General features: G+C 44.6%; 1 protein-coding gene across 1 annotated transcript in view; it reads right to left on the bottom strand.

Moving 5' to 3' along the window:
• The window catches only part of arhgef19 (Rho guanine nucleotide exchange factor (GEF) 19), a 141,441-nt gene that overhangs the window by 64,304 nt on the left and 59,073 nt on the right, over positions 1 to 18,064 (bottom strand). The window contains exon 2 of the mRNA XM_063033495.1: positions 7,378 to 7,965. Coding sequence (XP_062889565.1) covers positions 7,378 to 7,965 — 588 coding nt within the window. The remainder of the gene's footprint in view (positions 1 to 7,377; positions 7,966 to 18,064) is intronic.

Genomic DNA, 18,064 nt, shown 5'->3' with positions numbered 1-18,064 from the left:
GTGTACAGATAGATTTGACTATCCATCTAACAACAGACCAGGTTAGCATGCATATGGAACAAATACTTAGGAATACTGTATTGGTCCTTCGTGCCAGGAAGATACTGCACAAGGATTAGGACACTTCTATCAGAATCAGGTTTAATATCACCAGCATATGCTGAGAAATGAGTTGTCTTTGTGGCAGCAGATCAATGCAATACATAATAATAGAGAGAAGAAACTGTATTACAGTAAGATAATAGTATAAAATAGTTAAATTAAACAAGTAGTGCAAAACAATAGGAAATAAAAAAAAGTAGTGAAGTAGTGTCCATGGGTTCAATGTGGGGGAGTTTTGGACCAGAGGGCACAGCCTCAGAATAGCGGACGTTATTTAGAATTGAGGTGAGGAGGAATTTCTTTAGCCACAGACAGCTGTGGAGGCCAAGTCATTGGGTATATTTAAATCATAAGCTGATACGTTCTTGATTAGACAGGGCATCAAGGGTTATGGAGAGAATGAGGTTGACAGGCGTAATAAATCAGCCATGATGCAATATTGGAGCAGATTCAATGGGTCGAATTGTCCTATGGTCTAAATAGAGGGTTTGGAGATGGAATTAGAAACATAGAAAACCTACAGCACAATACAGGCCCTTCAGCCCACAAAGCTGTGCCCAACATGTGCTTACCTTAGAAATTACCTAGGGTTACCCATAGCCCTCCATTTTTCTAAACTCCATGTATCTGTCCAGGAGTCTCTTAAAAGACCCTATCATATCCACCTCCACCACCGTCACCAGCAGCCCATTCCACACACTCACCACTCTCTGCGTAAAAAACTTACACCTGAAATCTCCTTTGTACCTACTTCCCAGCACCTTAAAACTGGGCCCTCTCATGCTAGCCATTTCAGCCCTGGGAAAAAGCCTCTGACTATCCACATGATCAATGCCTCTCATCATCTTATACACCTCTATCAGGTCACCTCTCATCCTCCGCCGCTCCAAGGAGAAAAGACCAGATTCGCTCAACCTACAGTATTCTCATAAGGCATGCTCCCCAATCCAGGCAACATCCTTGTAAATCTCCTCTGCACCCTTTCTATGGTTTCCACATTCTTCCTATAGTGAGGCAACCAGAAATGAGCACAATACTCCAAGTGGGGTCTGACCAGGGTCCAATATAGCTGCAACATTACCTCTCCGCTCTTAAACTCAATCCCATGATTGATGAAGGCCAATGCACCGTATGGCTTCTTAACCACAGTGTCAACCTGCGCAGCAGCTTTGAGTGTCGTATGAACTCAGACCCCAAGATTTCTCTGATCCTCCACACTGCCAAGTGTCTTACTATTAATACTATATTCTGCTATCATATTTGACCTACCAAAATGAACCACCTCACACTTATCTGGGTTGAACTCCATCTGCCACTTCTCAGCCCAGTTTTGCATCCTCTGTAATGTTCCACTGTAACCTCTGACAGCCCTCCACATTATTCACAAAGCCCCCAAACTTTGTGTCACCAGCAAACTTACTAACCCATCCCTCCACTTCTTCATCCAGGTCATTTATAAAAATCATGAAGAGCAGGGGTCTCAGAATAGATCCCTGAGGCACACCACTGGTTACCGACCTCCATGTAGAATATGACCCGTCTACAACCACCCTTTGTGTTTTGTAGACAAGCCATTTCTGGATCCACAAAACAATGTTCCCTTGGATCCCATCCCTCCTTATTTTCTCAATAAGCCTCGCATGGGGTACTTTGTCAAATGCCTTGCTGAAATCCATATACACTACATCTACTGCTTTACCTTCATCAATGTGTTTAGTCACATCCTCAAAAAATTCAATCAGGCTTGTAAGGCACGACCTGCCTTTCACAAAGCCATGCTGACTATTCCTAATCATATTATGCCTCTCTAAATGTTCATAAATCCTGCCTGTCAGGATCATCTCCATCAACTTACCAACCACTGAATTAAGACTCACTGGTCTATAATTTCCTGGGCTATCTCTACTCTCTTTCTAGAATAAAGGAACAAAATCCACAACCCTCCAATCCTCCAGAACTTCTCTGATCCAATCTCCTCCCTCACCTCCCACAGTAGCCTGGGGTACATCTCGTCTGGTCCCGGTGTCTTATCCAACTTGATGTTTTCCGAAAGCTCCAGCACATCCTCTTTCTTAATATCTACATGCTCAAGCTATGTCAAGAACTGTAAAGCTCTGAGCACTGGCTGGTGAATGCACAGCTGCCAGTGGTGGAGTAGTTAAACTTCAGTGATAAAGAAAGGAGCCTGAATTAGAGGAGTATGGAGAATGTACTGGGTTATAGGGCAGGAGAAGATCATAGAGAGAGGAAGAGAATCTTAGGAATATCTACACATGTCAGAAGGCACAACAGGGTTTAGTGACAGAAGTGCATCTAACATAGTAATTTATCTGAAATTAATGAGGAGGTTGACAGAGAACTTAAACTAGAGGCTTGGGGGAGGTAAGAGTGGACACTGGGGTGTTGAAAATTACACTGGAGAAGTAGTAATGGGGAACAAGGGAATGGCAGAGGAACTAAAAAAATATTTTGCTTAAGTTTACATCGTGGAAGACACCAGCAAAACGCCCGAACTTTGAGAGTGTCAGGAAGCAGAAGTGAGGGTAGTTGCTATTACTAAAGAGAAGGTGCTTGGGAAACTGAGAAGTCGAAAGGCAGATAAGTCACCAGAACCATTTGGACGACATCTCAGGATTCTGAAAAAGGTATTGTGCATACATTAGTAGTGATTTTTCCAGAATCACCAGAGTCAGGGATGAATCCAGGTGTCAGGAAAATCACAAATATAACCCCACTCTTTAAGAAGGGAGGGATGCAAAAGACAAGAAATAATAGGCCTGACTTCTGTGGTTGGTAAGATTTTAGAGTTCATTATTAAGGACGATGTTTCAGGATACTTTGAGCACATGATAAAATAGGCTTTTCTTAAGGCTTAAATCTTGCCCAACAAAACTTTCGAAATTCTTTGAGGATGTAACAGATAGGATAAACAAGGGAATGTTAGTGGATGTTATTTACTTGGATTTTCAGAAGGCCCTTGACTAGGTGCTGCACATGAGGGCTGTTGAACAAAACAGGAACCCCTGGTATTATGGGACATGTACTAGCATGGATAGAAGTTTAACTGACTGGCAGAAGGCAAAGGGATGGGAATAAAGGGGACCTTTTCTGGTTTCTGCTGGTGATTAGTGATATTTCTCAAGAGTCGGTGTTGGGTCTGCTACTTTTCGCATTACATGTTAATGATCTAGATGATGAGATTGATGGCTTTCCGGCCAAGTTTGCAAATGATACAAAGGTAGGCGAAGAAGCAGGTGGCATTGAGGAAGCAGGGAGTCTGCAGAGAATGGGCAAGAAATGGAATACATCATAGGGAAGTGTTCGGTCATTCATTTAGGTAATAGAAATAAAGGTGCTGACTATTTCCTAAATGGGGAGAGAATTTATAAACTCGAGTAGACATGTTCAAGGACTGTACAACTCTTTGTTTTCAGTAGTATTTATTTACTTTTTGATATGCACAGTCTGTTTTCTTTTGGACATTGGTTGCTTATCAGTCTTTGTTAAATATACTTCTTCATAAATTCTACTATATTTCTTTATTTTCCTGTAAATGCCAGCAAGAATGGACCAGATGTACAAATAAGTATTTGGATAGACAGGGACTGATTGGGGATGGTCAGCATGGCTTTGTACATGGTAGGACTTGTCTAACCAATCTTATAGAGATCTTTGAGGAAGTTACCAGGAAAGTGGTTGAGGGCGAGGCAGTGGATTTATCTAAATGGACTGTAGTAAGGCATTTGACCAGCTCCCACATGTGTGCCACAGGGATTAGTGCTGGGTCCTCTGTTGTTTGTCATCTATATCAATGATCTGCATGATAATGTGGTTAACTGTATCAGCAACTTTGCAAATGACACCAAGATTGGGGGTGTAGTGGACAGTGAGGAAGGCTATCTTGCCTTGCAGAGGGATCTGCATCAGCTGTAAAATTGGGCTGAAAAATGGCAGATGGAATTTAATACAGACAAGTGTGAGTTTTGGACTTCAGTAGGACAACCAGCGTAGGATTTGCACCATGAACGGTAGGGCACTGAGGAGTGTGGTAGGACAAAGGGATTTGGGAATAGTCCATAATTCTTTGAAGGTGGAACCACAGGTAGATAGGGTCGTAAAGAAAGCTTCTGGCACATTGGCCTTGATAAGTCAATGTATTGAATACAGGACATGGAATATTATGTTGAAGTTGTATAAGACATTGGTGAGGCCTAGCTAGGAGTATTGTGTGCAGTTTTGGTCACCTACCTACAGGAAACATGTAAACAAGGTTGAAAGAGTACAGAGAAAATTTACAAGGATATTTCCCAGTCTGGAGGACCTGAGTTATAAGGAACATTGAATAGGTCAGGACTGTATCCTTTAGAACATGGTAGACTAAGAGGAGATTTGACAGAAGTATACGAAGTTATGAGGGGTATAGATAGGGTAAATGCAAGTGGCTTTTTCCACTGAGGTTGGGTGGGACTACAACCAGAGGTCATGGGTTAAGGATGAAAGGTGAGAAGTTTAAGGGGAACATGAGGGGAAACCTCTTCACTCAGAGGGTTGTGAGAGTGTGGAACGAGCTACCAGCACAAGTGGTGCACGCGAGCTCCATTTCAACGGTTACTGGAAATAGGATAGGTACATGGATAGTAAGGGTATGGTCGTAGTGCAGGCCAATGGGAGTAGGCAATTTAAATTGTTTCAGCATGGGCTAGATGGGCCGAAGGGCCTGGTTCAGTGCTGTACTTTATGACTACAAGAAAATTAATCTCAAGGCAGTACATATATGGTGGCATATGCTCAGTAGCTACAGTATTAGGTACCTCCTGTATCTAATAAAGTGGCCACTGAGTGTATGTTCATGGTCTTCTCATTGGAGACTGTTGTGCATGAAAATCCCAGGAGATTGTCAGTTTCTGAAATACTCAAACCACCCCATCAGTCACCAATAATCATTCCACAGTCAGTCACTTAGGTCACATTTCTTCCCCATTCTGATGTTTGGTCTGAACAACAACTGAACCTCTTGACCATGTCGGCATGGTTTTATGCATTGTGTTACTGCCCTACAATTAACTACTTAGATATTTGCATTAACAAGTAGGTGTACCGGTGTACCTAATAAAGTGGCCGCTGAGTGTATACGTCCTTTGATAATAAATTTACTTTGAATTTTACAGGTTGAGTTAGCAGTAAGTAAGGTAAATGTACTGTGAGCATTCATTTGGAGAACAGTAGAACATAAAAGCAAGGACAATGAGGCCACCCTCAGGGTGGAGCAGCAAAACCTTACATTCTGTCTGGGGAACCTCCAACCTGACGGCATATCGATTTCTCCTTCCGGTAAAAACAAATTTCTCCCTCTCTCCTCTTCTCTATTCCCCACTTTGGCCTCTTACCTCTTCTCACCTACTTATCACCTCCCCCTAGTGCCACTCCTTCTTCCCTTTCTCCCACGGTACACTTCCCTCTCCTATCAGATCCCTTCATCTCCAGACCTTTACCTTTTCCACCAGCTTCACCTTCTAGCTATCTTTCTTCCCCTCCCCCTCCACCTTTTTATTCTGCCGTCTTCCCCCCTTCCTTTCTAGTCCTGAAGAAGGGTCTCGACCTGGAACATCGACTGATCGTTCATTTGCATGGATGCTGCCTGACCTGCTGAGTTCCTCCAGCATTTTGTGTGTGCCTCTAAGGATGTAATGCTGAAGCCTTATAATCCATTAGTCAGACCAGCTCTGGAGTACTGAGTCAAAGTATGATGAGCGTTTGATAGCTCCTGGCCTGCACTTACAGATGGCCAATTCCGATACGAACAGAGAAAGTGAGTTACCTGAAGTTACTGAATTCAACATGCCATCTAGAAGACTGCAAAATGACCTCACAGCAAATGAGATGCTATTCTTCAGGGCTTACACTGAGCTTTGTAGTAACAGTGCAAGAAGGTCCCAGACAAATAGATCAGAGTCAGAGTGAATGATGAATTCCAGTAACAGGCAACCAAAAGCACGAGGACCTCTGCAGACTGAAAGAAGGTTTCTGCAAAGCATTCACCCAATCTGCATTTGGTTTCTCCACTGCAGAGGAGACTACAATATGAACAGCAAATGCAATGTTATTTTATAAGACCCTAAGATGTAGGAGCAGAATTAGACAATTTGGCCCATCGAGTTCTCCCCACCATTTTATCATGACTGATCCATTTCCCCTCACAGCCCCCAATCTCCTGCCTTCTCCCCTTACCCCTTCATGCTCCAACCAATCAAGAATCTATCAACCTCTGCCTTAAATATACCCAGTGACTAGGCCACTGCAGCCACCCTGTGGCAAAAAATTCCACATATTCACCACTCTTTGGCTAAAGAATTTCCTCATCTCCAATCTAAAAGGGCATCCTTCTATTCTGAGGCTTCATCCCCTGGTCTAGTTCACGCTTTTATTTTTTTTGGATGACCATACACTTCCCAACACTGTGTTCCATCTGCCACTTCTTTATGAAGCACCATTGTTCGGTCTGCAGAGGCAAACCTGAGCTCCTGGTTGCCCTTTCACTTTAATTCACCACCCGACTTCTCTGCGTGCTTTCCTGCACTGGTGCGACATGGCCCAGTACAGCATCAATAAGCAGCACCTCATCTCCCGCCTAAGCAAAGGCACCCCTTTCAGTCTCAACATCAAATCCTGCATCTTGAGGTAACTCTCTTGCTTCATGTCATTACCAGCCCTTTCTGGTGAAGACTGTCTAACTTTAACAGTCACTTTCTCCTCAGTGATACTGCATCGTCTGCTGGGAATTTCCTACATTTCGCAGCCTCATTTGTTTGCTTTCCCTCTCTCCAACTATCCTCAGATCCAGCAGATGGCTGCAACAGCCTGTTACCATGGCAACCCCGGCCTCAATCTGTCAGATGTTCCCTTTCTCCTACCGTCCCCCCTCCCTCATCTTTTCTGCAACTTAAAACATATTTTCTGTCTCTCCCAGTTCCTGAAGGAGGATTTTTGTCCTGAAACATTAACTCTGTTTCTCTTTTCACGGATGCTGCCGGTCTGCGAGCAATTTTCCATTTTTATTGCAGATCTACAATTTTGAATTCCTCCTATGAGGAAGACAATCCAGCTCGATTTCAGAGACAGGAAAAGGCGGGAAATGGGTTGCTCAGGAAGTGACCTTTCAACCTGGATTCTGAACCATACTGGGAAGGCAATGAAAAGGACGCGTAGCTTTATGAAAAGTAAACCAATGGCAGGAATAACACGAGGGAAGAAAGCAGAACAAGATGGATTACTTACTTGCAGTTTTTTCCTGGTCCGAACTTTGCGAGGGTCTTCTCTGCTTGGAACTCGCCTCACCCCTCTCCACCTCGGAAAAGAGCGTGTTGAGGGCAAAGTCACTCTTGGAGGCAGCGCTGAAGCTACTGTCCACGGGCAGGCGGTGGTGTGGCCAGCTGTCAGCTTTGCCCACGATCTGCCGGCCGGACAGGGGGCAGCCTGCCAGGGTCGGCGTGACAACGGTATTGTTCTGACCCGCGTCATCCAGCGTCCAGCTGTCTGCAGCCCCTTGGCGTCCATTGAGCTGGAGCTGAGCCTCAGCCTCGGTCTCGCAGTTACTGAAGGTCAAGGCCAACTGTCTGGAGAGAACTTGCTTGGGTCTCAATCCTTGCTCTCTGCACAGGCAGGCACTTGGGTTTCTGTGTTCTTGCTCGTCCTTCTCTTTCCCTTCCTCGCCGCTCCTTCGTTTACCATTCAGCATCAGCTCTGTCGGCTCGCTGAAGGGAGCACTCCCCTCTTGGCAAACAGCAACGTGGTTCTTCAAACAGGGTGTGTCCATCAGGCTGTCCTCGAGGGTCTCCATCTCCTCGCCATTGGAAATGTGCATCTCTGCAGAACGTCAATGAGAAAATCCATTCAGAACCAGCAGAAAGACAGACACCTCACCATAAACCAACAGTTTCAGAGGGAAAGTACTTACCGTGTATTGTCCCATACGGAGACTGGGGGTCCCAGGACTGAGCTATCACACAGGGCAATACAACTCAGTTCAGCTCCTACCAGCTGTGGGCCAAGAGAAAGAATACATCACCTCCCTCCCTCTTCTCCAGCATCTCCCCAAACCAGTACCACTTATTCTGAACATTTTCCGTGGATCTGCATTAGAAACTGCCCTTGAATGGACAGCAAAGATGGTCATACTGAGGTGATATAATAGGCCGGACTCACTCAACCAGGAATGACCTCCATCACGCAGATCCAGTGGCAATAATGGAAGTCATGGGACGCCACGGTAGCGTAGTGGTTAGCACAACGCTTTACAGTACCGTTGACCTGGGTTCAATTCCCACCGCTGCCTGTAAGGAGTTCGTACGTTCTCCCCGTGACCGTGTGGATTTCCTCCGGGTGCTCCGGTTTCCTCCCACAGTCCAAAGACGAACTGGCTGGTAGGTTAGTTGGACATTGTAAATTGTCCCGTGATTAGGCTAGGGTTAAATTGGGGCGGGGGGGGTTGCTGGGTGTCATAGCTCGAAGTGCTGGAAGGGCCTATTCCGCACTGTATCTCAATAAAAAAAAAATAAGACATTAAAAACAGGAGGTATCCAATTACTATTATAAATATATTCATGAGAAACTACATTCTAGTGAAGTTGAATAGAAATGAACAGTTACTTCGCTTGAACTGTTTCAAATCAAAGGACATTTTTCCTCAGTAAATCAATCTGCATTTCCCATAATCAGCCACCTTATTCAACTCACAAAAAGCTAGAACTCAGAGGGTCAGGCAGCATCTACGGAGGGAAATGGACTGTCAGCATTTTGGGTCAAAACCCTTCATCTGGATTGGGTCAATGTTTTGCATTAAAAACGATGTTGAGCTCTTCTTCCATTGCCTCTGCATCTGCGTCTATTTCTTCAGCAAGGATTCAACGCCTCCCACTGACGGCCCCTTCCCCTCCCTCAAATCATCTTCCTCCTCCTCTGGCCTATTGCCCTCACATGATCTTTTCATTTCTAACTGTGGCAACTCCTGCTCTTGTATCTTGTATCACTGTACTCAACTCTCCAGTACAGTCTAACATTAAGATGATTACTCATGCTTCAAAGTCACTGCTCTTCCTCATTACTCACATCACATCGTTACCTTCTGCAAAGTAACATGCCTCCAGGCACTGCAGGGTCACGTTACCAAATTCAATCCAATATGTCACATTCGATGATTTTAATTAAAGCAGAAATGCTGCATGTACGGCATCTGTAGAGACAAAAATAAAGTTATTATTACAGGTCAATAATCTATCTGATGAAAGATGATTGACCTGGAATATTAACTCTATTTCTCCACGAAAGCTGCCTGAGCAAGAAAAGAGAGAAAATGAAACTGATGCGAATGCTCTACTGCTAGCCAACATGGCTTCGATGGGCTGAATGGTCATCATGCTAAACATACAGAAGAAAGTAAAGAAAGTCTGAATTAGATCCTGCAGAGGTTCTGGAGGGTAATGGAGCTAGAAGGAACAAAGAGGTGAAGCAGAATGGAATCATAGAGTGAAGTGAGTTTTACTATTCTGTTTAACAGAAAATCAAAGGAGACAGACACAAGAGGTGAATGATTTGATCCTGCTTCTGACACGGGCAATTGGGGTTTGGCCAGAAGCTGGTCAGGAGAGCTTGGACTGCTTGATGACTAACGATTTCAGCACCAAATTAGTTAAGATAGAAACGGAGGCAGGCAACTTTATAATGGCAAAAATAGATGTTATTTGCAATGGGGAGAATGTAGAGTCTGGAAGTGAACTTGGCAAGCTTTAGCATTAGACAGCAGTGAAGGAGGGAGATGAACCAATGATTGGGCAGCAGGAAATGCAATGGGTATGGAAATCTGTGCAAATAATTAATTTGAAAAGATTCTGTGCATCCAAGTACAGGGCTTTGTTCTAATTGTGTTCTTTCTTATCAGATTTATGGATAATTTATGCTTTTCTTGTGAAGCACTGCATCTGTGCATACAGGTACCATTGCATATGTCAGAGAAACAGAGTAATGAAAGTAAGGCTCTCAAGGAGTAGAGTTATTGATAACACAGAGCTGGGAGCCTAGCATGGAACCTGTCAGTATGGTGCTACGGAGTGCTTGAATGTAATTGAAGATAAAGGGATGAAGTATGGATCTTTGAAAGGCTCCAGAGGTAACCAATCAGCAAAGCAGTAACCTGCTTATGGTGGTCTGTTAAAGTGAGTCTGTTGGGGCCATCTACTGTATCCAGTGCTCCCGGTGTGGCCTCCTGTAATTCAGTGAGACCCTATGTAGATTGGGAGAAAGATTTGCCGAGCACTTACACTCTGTATGCCAGAAAAAGTGGGGTCTTCCAGTGGCCACCCATTTTAATTCTGCTTCCTATTCCCATTTCAACATGTCAGTCCATGGCCTCCTCTACTGTCGTGATGAGTCCACACTCAGGTTGCAGGAGCAACACCTTATATTCCTCCTGGGTAACCTCCAGCCTGACGGCATGACACCGATTTCTCGAACTTCCGGTAAGGCCTCCCCCCTCACCATTTCCCATCCCCTTTTCCCACTCTCATCTATCTCCTTACCTGCCTAACACCTCCCCTTGTTGCTCCTCCCCCTTTTCTTTCTTGCATGGCCTTCTGTCCTCTCCTATCAGATTCCCCTTTCCCAACCCTGGATCTCATTCACCAATCAATTTCCAGGCTCTTTGCTTCACCCCTCCCCCTCCCAGTTTCTCCTATCACCTTGTGTTTCTTCCCCCCCTCCCCCCACCTTCTTACTCCAACTCCTCATCTTTTTTCTCTCCAGTCTTGGTGAAGTGCCTCGGCCTGAAATGTCAACTGTACTCTTTTCCATAGATGCTGCCTGGCCTGCTGAGTTCCTCCAGCATGTTGTGTGTGTTGCCCATGGTGGTCTCCTGGCCCTGGCTGGACAGATGGAGTCAAGCAGACTATGGAGTCCCAGCGGCTGGAGAACACGGGACAGGAATTCCAACGAGGCTGATTAAATGTCAGCCACCATGCACAGATCAAGAAGAATGGTTCAATATGTCACAGCCTTACCGGATATAATTTATGCATTTGATGAAGATCTTTTAGCAATATGGCTCAAAGCTGAAAGTAGGTGTTCAGACATTGAGTTGCAGGAATGATAGGTGGACTTTAGGACTTGATAAACCGTTAAAAAGTTAGGAAAGAAAAGTTACTTTGGAGAAGGAGCTCTATAGTACGCAAGGACAAGGGAAGCAAAAGTTGGAACCTTTTAGAGGAACTGTATAAGATTAGTACAGCAACTACAGAGAAGATGGAGTATATATATTTTCAATCCACAATGATCTTGCACTATTATGACAGAGAACAACAAAACATAATTGGGCTTCACATGGTCCAAGCAGATACAAATGAATAGCCTTTTTTGTTTGACTCCTCTCTCCAGGTGTCTTCCTGAAATGTTGTAGAGTTGTTGGTGAATGTGTGGGATAGTGAGGTACAAAGTTTGTAGGGATTTAAAAGCAAGGGTCCAAATCTGTAAATTCCAGTACTGGTGGAGTAAGAGCCAATGTAGGCTGGCAAGCACTAGGCTGATGGTGAATGATCAAACCAGGATGCTGGGGATCAGAGTTCTAGATGAACTCAGTTCTATGGGGGATGGAAAGAGGCAAGCCCATCAAGAGGGCAAAGATGTGATTGAGTCTAGAGGTAACAAAATGTACTGGCTCTTGGTCAACACTGTCCTGCACAATCAAGCAGCTTACGCTCCCTCTCACGACTTCATGCACACTTGCGATTCTCAGGCTGCTTACATCCTCTTGTGTAACACCACCCAGCTCCAGCACAAGTCAGCTCAACACAACTTGGTCCCTTTGCTGTCTGAAGTTGACATTCCTCTTGTCATTTTCCCCATAGATAAACCTGAACTCTTCTAAACCTTTCGTCCCTGTGTCCTGGCTCCCGAGTGTTAATCCAAAGTCTATGTTCTGACATCCTCACCCCTGCTTTTGAATCCTTACATCGCACTGTAAATCAGTACCTTGTATTTTCCTCCAGCTTTCTAACCCTTCAGAATCTCTGCATTCAGAGTCAATTCTGGCAATGTGTGCATCTCCTGTTTTAATCAACCCACCATCAGCAGCCGAGCTTACAGCCATCTGGCCTCTTACTCTTGGAATTCCTCTAAGACCACCTGTTCAGTGAATTCAAAATGGCAATGAGCCTGCCCTTTGAGTAAGTGTTTGCCTCGAATGCCTCTGAATCACACTTTGGTATTTTTTGATATCACGGCTGGTTGGTAAGACTCTGTAGAAATTGGTTGAGTTGCATAGAAAGATAGAAAACCTACAGCACAATACAGGTAACAACAGGAATTCTGCAGATGTAACACACATCAAAGTTGCTGGTAAACGCAGCAGGCCAGGCAGCATCTATTGGAAGAGTTTCAGTCGACATTTCAGGCCGAGACCCTTCGTCAGGACTAACCGAAGGAAGAGTTAGTAAGAGATTTGAAAGTGAGAGGCACAATACAGGCCCTTCAACCCACAAAACTGTGCCAAACATGTCCTTACCTTAGAAATTACCTAGGGTTACCCATAGCCCACTGTTTTTCTGAGCTCCATGTACCTGTCCTGGAGTCTCTTAAAAGACCCTATCGTATCCGCCTCCACCACCGTTGCCGGCAGCCCATTCCATGCACTCACCACTCTCTGCATAAAAAACTTACCTCTGACATCTCCTCTGTACCTACTTCCAAGCACCTTAAAACTATGCTCTCTCGTGCCAGCCATTTCAGCCCTGGGAAAAAGCCTCTGACTATCCACATGATCAATGCCTCTCATCATCTTATACACCTCTATCAGGTCACCTCTCATCCTTCGTCGCTCCAAGGAAAAAAGGCCGAGTTCACCCAACCTATTCTCATAATGCTCCCCAATCTAAGAAACATCATTGTAAATCTCCTCTGCACCCTTTCTATGGTTTCCATATCCTTCCTGAGGCAACCAGAAATGAGCACAGCACTCCAAATGGGGTCTGACCAGGGTCCTATATAGCTTCAACACTACCTCTCAGCTCTTAAACTCAATCCCACATTTGATGAAGGTCAATGCACCGTATGCTTTCTCAACCACAGAGTCAACCTGCGCAGCAGCTTTGAGTGTCCTTTGGACTCGGATCCCAAGATCCCGCTGATCCTCCACACTGCCAAGAGTCTCACCATTAATACTATATTCTGTCATCATATTTGACTTACCAAAATGAACCACCTCACACTTATCCGGGTTGAACTCCATCTGCCACTTCTCAGCCTAGTTTTGCATCCTATCAATGTCCCGCTGTAACCTCTGACAGCCCTCCACACTATCCACAGCACCTCCAACCTTTGTGTTATCAGCAAATTTACTAACCTATCCCTCCACTTCCTCATCCAGGTCATTTATAAAAATCAAAAAGTGTAGGGGTCCCAGAACAGATCCCTGTGGCACACCACTGGTGACCGACCTCCATTTAGAATATGGCCCATCTCCAACCACTCTTTGCCTTCCGTGGCAAGCCAGTTCTGGATCCACAAAGCAATGTTCCCTTGGATCCCATACCTCCTTACTTTCTCAATAAACCTTGCATGGGGTACCTTGTCAAATGCCTTGCTGAAATCCATATACACTACATCTACTGCTCTACCTTCATCAATGCGTTTAGTCACATCCTCAAAAAATTCAGTCAGGCTTGTAAGTCATGACCTATCTTTCACAAAGCCATGCTGACTATTCCCAATCATATTATGCCTCTCCAAATGTTCATAAATCCTGCCTCTCAGGATCTTCTCCATCAAGTTACCAACCACTGAAGTAAGACTCACTGGTCTATAATTTCCTGGGCTATCTCTACTCCCTTTCTTGAATAATGGAACAACATCCGCAAACCTCCAATCCTCTGGAACCTCTCCCGTCCTCATTGATGATGCAAAGATCATTGCCAGAGGCTCAGCAATCTCCTCCCTTGCCTCCTACAGTAGCCTGGGGTGTATCTCATCCGGTCCCAGTGACTTATCCAACTTGATGCTTTCCAAAAGTTCCAGCACATCCTCTTTCTTAATATCTACATGCTCAAGCTTTTCCGTCTGCTGTAAGTCATCCCTACAATCACCAAGGTCCTTTTCCGTAGTGAATACTTTATACTTTATTGTTGCCAAACAATTGGTACTAGAACATACAATCATCACAGCGATATTTGATTCTGCGCTTCCCACTCCTTGGATTACAAATATTAAATATTAAAATAGTTAAAATTAGTAAATATTAAAAATTTAAATTATAAATCATAAATAGAAAATAGAAAAATGGGAACTAAGGGAGTGCAAAAAAAAACTGAGAGGCAGGTCCGGATATTTGGAGGGTGCGGCCCAGATCCGGGTCAGGATCTGTTCAGCAGTCTTATCACAGTTGGAAAGAAGCTGTTCCCAAATCTATACTGAAGCAAAATACTCATTAAGTACCTCTGCTATCGCCTCCAGTTCCATACACACTTTTCCACTGTCACACTTGATTGGTCCTGTTCTCTCACGTCTTATCCTCTTGCTCTTCACATACTTGCAGAATGCCTTGGGGTTTCCCTTAATCTTGTTCACCAAGGCCTTCTCATGGTCCCTCTGGCTCTCCTAATTTCTTTCTTAAGCTCCTTCCTGCTAGCCTTATAAGCTTTTTTGAACCTTTCATAAGCTCTTCTTTTCTTTTTGACTAGATTTACAACAGCCTTTGTACACCACGGTTCCTGTACCCTCTCCTCTTGTAGACTTATCTACATATTGTGTCAAGAAACCTTCGTGAACACACCTAACAAACTCCACCCCATCTAAACCCCTCATTCCAGGGACATGCCAATCAATATTTGGGAAATTAAAATCTCCCACCACAACAACCCTGTTATTATTACACCTTTCCAGAATCTGTCTCCCTACCTGCTCCCCAGTGTCCCTGTTACTATTGGGTGGTTGATAAAAAACACCCAGTAGAGTTATTGACCCCTTCGTGTTCCTAACTTCCACCCACAGAGATTCCGTAGAGAATCCCTCCGTGACTTCTTCCTTTTCTGCAACCGTGACATTATCTCTGATCAACAGTGCCATGCCCCCACCTCTTTTGCCTCCCTCCCTGTCCTTTCTGAAACATCTAAAGCCTGACACTCAAAGTAACCATTCCTGCCCCTGAGCCCTCCAAGTCTCTGTAATGACCACAACATCATGGCTCCAAGTACTGATCCACGCTCTGAGCTCATCCGCTTTGTTCTTTGACCCTGGATGGAAAGTTGCAGTAGGGATGACGATAATTTGAGTCTTTATTATTTATTTAGAGATAGAACACAGTAACACGCCTTCCGGCACACGAGCCTACACTGCATGGGACTAATTAACCCTCTGACGCATATGAATTTGGAATATGGGAGGAACCCAATGGAAACCCACACAGTGATGAGCAGAACATACAAACACCTCACAGTCAGTGGCGGGAATTGAACTTAGACTGCTGGTACTGTCAGTGTGGTACGCTAATTGCTAGACTACTGTCCTGCCCCAAGTGTTGTGAATCTAGCATTTCTGATTGCACCCAACAGATACACGAGAAAGCAAAGCAAATGCATTTTAATGCCTCCGGCCTGTATCACCATTCAGTGAGATCATAGCTAATCTTTTTTTTAAACTGAGTGCTACTTTCCTGATTCCATTAATACAAAAAAAATCTATTGATCTATCTTGACTATAATCATTGAAGGAGCCACCATAACCGCAGGGGCATTAAGAATTCTGAAGATTCACTACTATCTTTGAGAAGACAATTCTCATCTCAGTCCAGAGTTGTCAGCATGAGCTTGTGACTCCTGGTTATACACACCCCACCCATGGAAAACATCACTTTAAATCTACCTTGCCAAGCCCAAAAATAATCTTGTATGTTTCTCAGAGATCACGTCTCATTCCTCGAGGCTTGGGAACAGCCACCATGGCCCAGTTAGACAATGCTCACCCAATTGCCTTACTGAGCCAGTTCTATTTGCCTGAATTTGGCCCATAACCCTCTAAACCAGGGGCTCCCAACTTGTTTTACGCTGCAGACCCCTACCATTAACCAAGGAGTCCATTGACCCCAGGTTGGGAACCCCTGCTCTAAACTTTTTTGATCTGTGTACCTCTCTAAATGTCTTTTAAACAATGTAATTGTACCTGTCTCTACCCACCTTGTTCTACATAGCCACAGCCCTCAAAAAACCTACCCGTTGGGTTACCCTTTAAATCTTTCCCCTCTCATCTTAAAACTAAGCCCTCTAGAACTGGATTCCCCAGCCCTGAGAAAAACAGCTCTAGCCACTCATCTTAATTGGTGCCCTTCATGATTTTAGAGTGTATTTCTCCACAAGGTCACCCCCTGCCTCCTCCTCCCCATCTCTCCTTATAATTCAAACCCTCCAGCCCCTATAACATCCTTATGAAAGAGTTACCCCCCCCATCTCTAGCAAGCAACAGATCAATCAGTATAAACTCCCCACACAGAACAAGCATTATTTGGAGGTTTGATGAGGATTCTAGAAAAGTGGCAGCAAGATGGGAGTTGGGAGCCATCACTGTTAGAGTGGTGTGGTCGAGAGCTTCGTCTGAGTGGCAGTCAGCACACCTTAGGAGTAATATTTGGGTGTAATTCCATCAGGAGCGTAAAGCTTTGTGGGGGGGGAGAGGAACAAAAATTAAGAAGCAATAAAGGAAAACATGTTATTTTGGAACCAAATGAAGAGAGATTGAGTGGAAAAGCCAGACCCAAATAATAAGGTTAAAAGCTGTGAGCTTGACATTTTTCACCATTATTATGAGTTTCGAGAGATATCCTGAGCCACTGAACTGGTAAGTTAATCATGGGTTTAATAATAAGTTGGTTTATTGAACCAACCTGAAAAACCCTAACATTTGTGGAGTGTTGTAAAACAGAGGGACTCTGGTGAATGCACTCAAACTCTTCCTCAGGGCTGGACAATATAGGTTTGAAAAGTGAGAATGGAAAGATTTGATAAGAACTTGTGGGGTAACTTTCCGTTTTTAACCCTGACGGTGGTGGTAAGTCTGAGGAATGAGCTGCCGGTGGTTGAGGCAGGTAGAATAAGATTTTTTTTAAAGATAAAAGGACAGGAAAGTTCTAGAATGATTTAAGCCAAATGCTGGCAAATGGGGCTAGCCTGGGAGGGCATCTTGCCGAAGAGCCCGTTTTCTTGCTCTGGAGCCACCGCGGATGATATTTCTATCTGTCTAGTTGTACTTATGTCGTATGTTTAGTTCGACGTGTAAATTGCGTTATGTTGCTCTTCTTCGCGCCGTTTCTGTCCTCTCTTACAAGGCCGAGTTTACTCGACGCTCAACAGAGTACGGAAGAAAGGCGTGAAAGGACTCCGCCGGATTCGAACCCCCGACCTCTCGTCTCGTCTCGAAGTCCGGTGCGGACGTCACCACACCACCGGCCGGCGAGTAAATTACGTATAATTAATGTTAATTTAAGTTTACGTGAATTCCTCTTTGACATGTCTGCATGTGCTTCCAAAACCCAATTAAACCCCTTTTCACTTGCCCCTATAGACTAAAACTACAAAATTAAATGGACGGACGAGTCAGGAAAACACCGCCCGTTTTAATTCACCTCCTCCAGAAAAAAGCCTTTTCTAAAGTTTAGACGGGGTTGCGGACTGGCCGCTTCCCGGTGCTAACGTAATTCCTGCCCGTGAGGAGGGCGAGCCCGGCCGCTCCGCTCCCCAGTCGCGCCTCGCCGCGGCTTCCTGATGCGCGGGCTTGTCGGTGCGGGTCACGCAGCTACCTGTTGCGACTTGACCGGGTGTGGTACTCCTCTCCAGGCTAATGGCAACCATCCACAAAGTACAATTTTTTTTTAAACTTTTACCATACTTTTGGCTTAGATGTTTCAGCACAGTTTAAAAGAAACAAAGATTACTCA

Source organism: Mobula hypostoma, chromosome 25 (genome assembly GCF_963921235.1).
Source record: "Mobula hypostoma chromosome 25, sMobHyp1.1, whole genome shotgun sequence".
NCBI lineage: Eukaryota > Metazoa > Chordata > Chondrichthyes > Myliobatiformes > Myliobatidae > Mobula > Mobula hypostoma.
The sequence above is the reverse complement of the archived record's forward strand: the minus strand, read 5'-3'. Positions and strand labels throughout refer to the sequence as shown.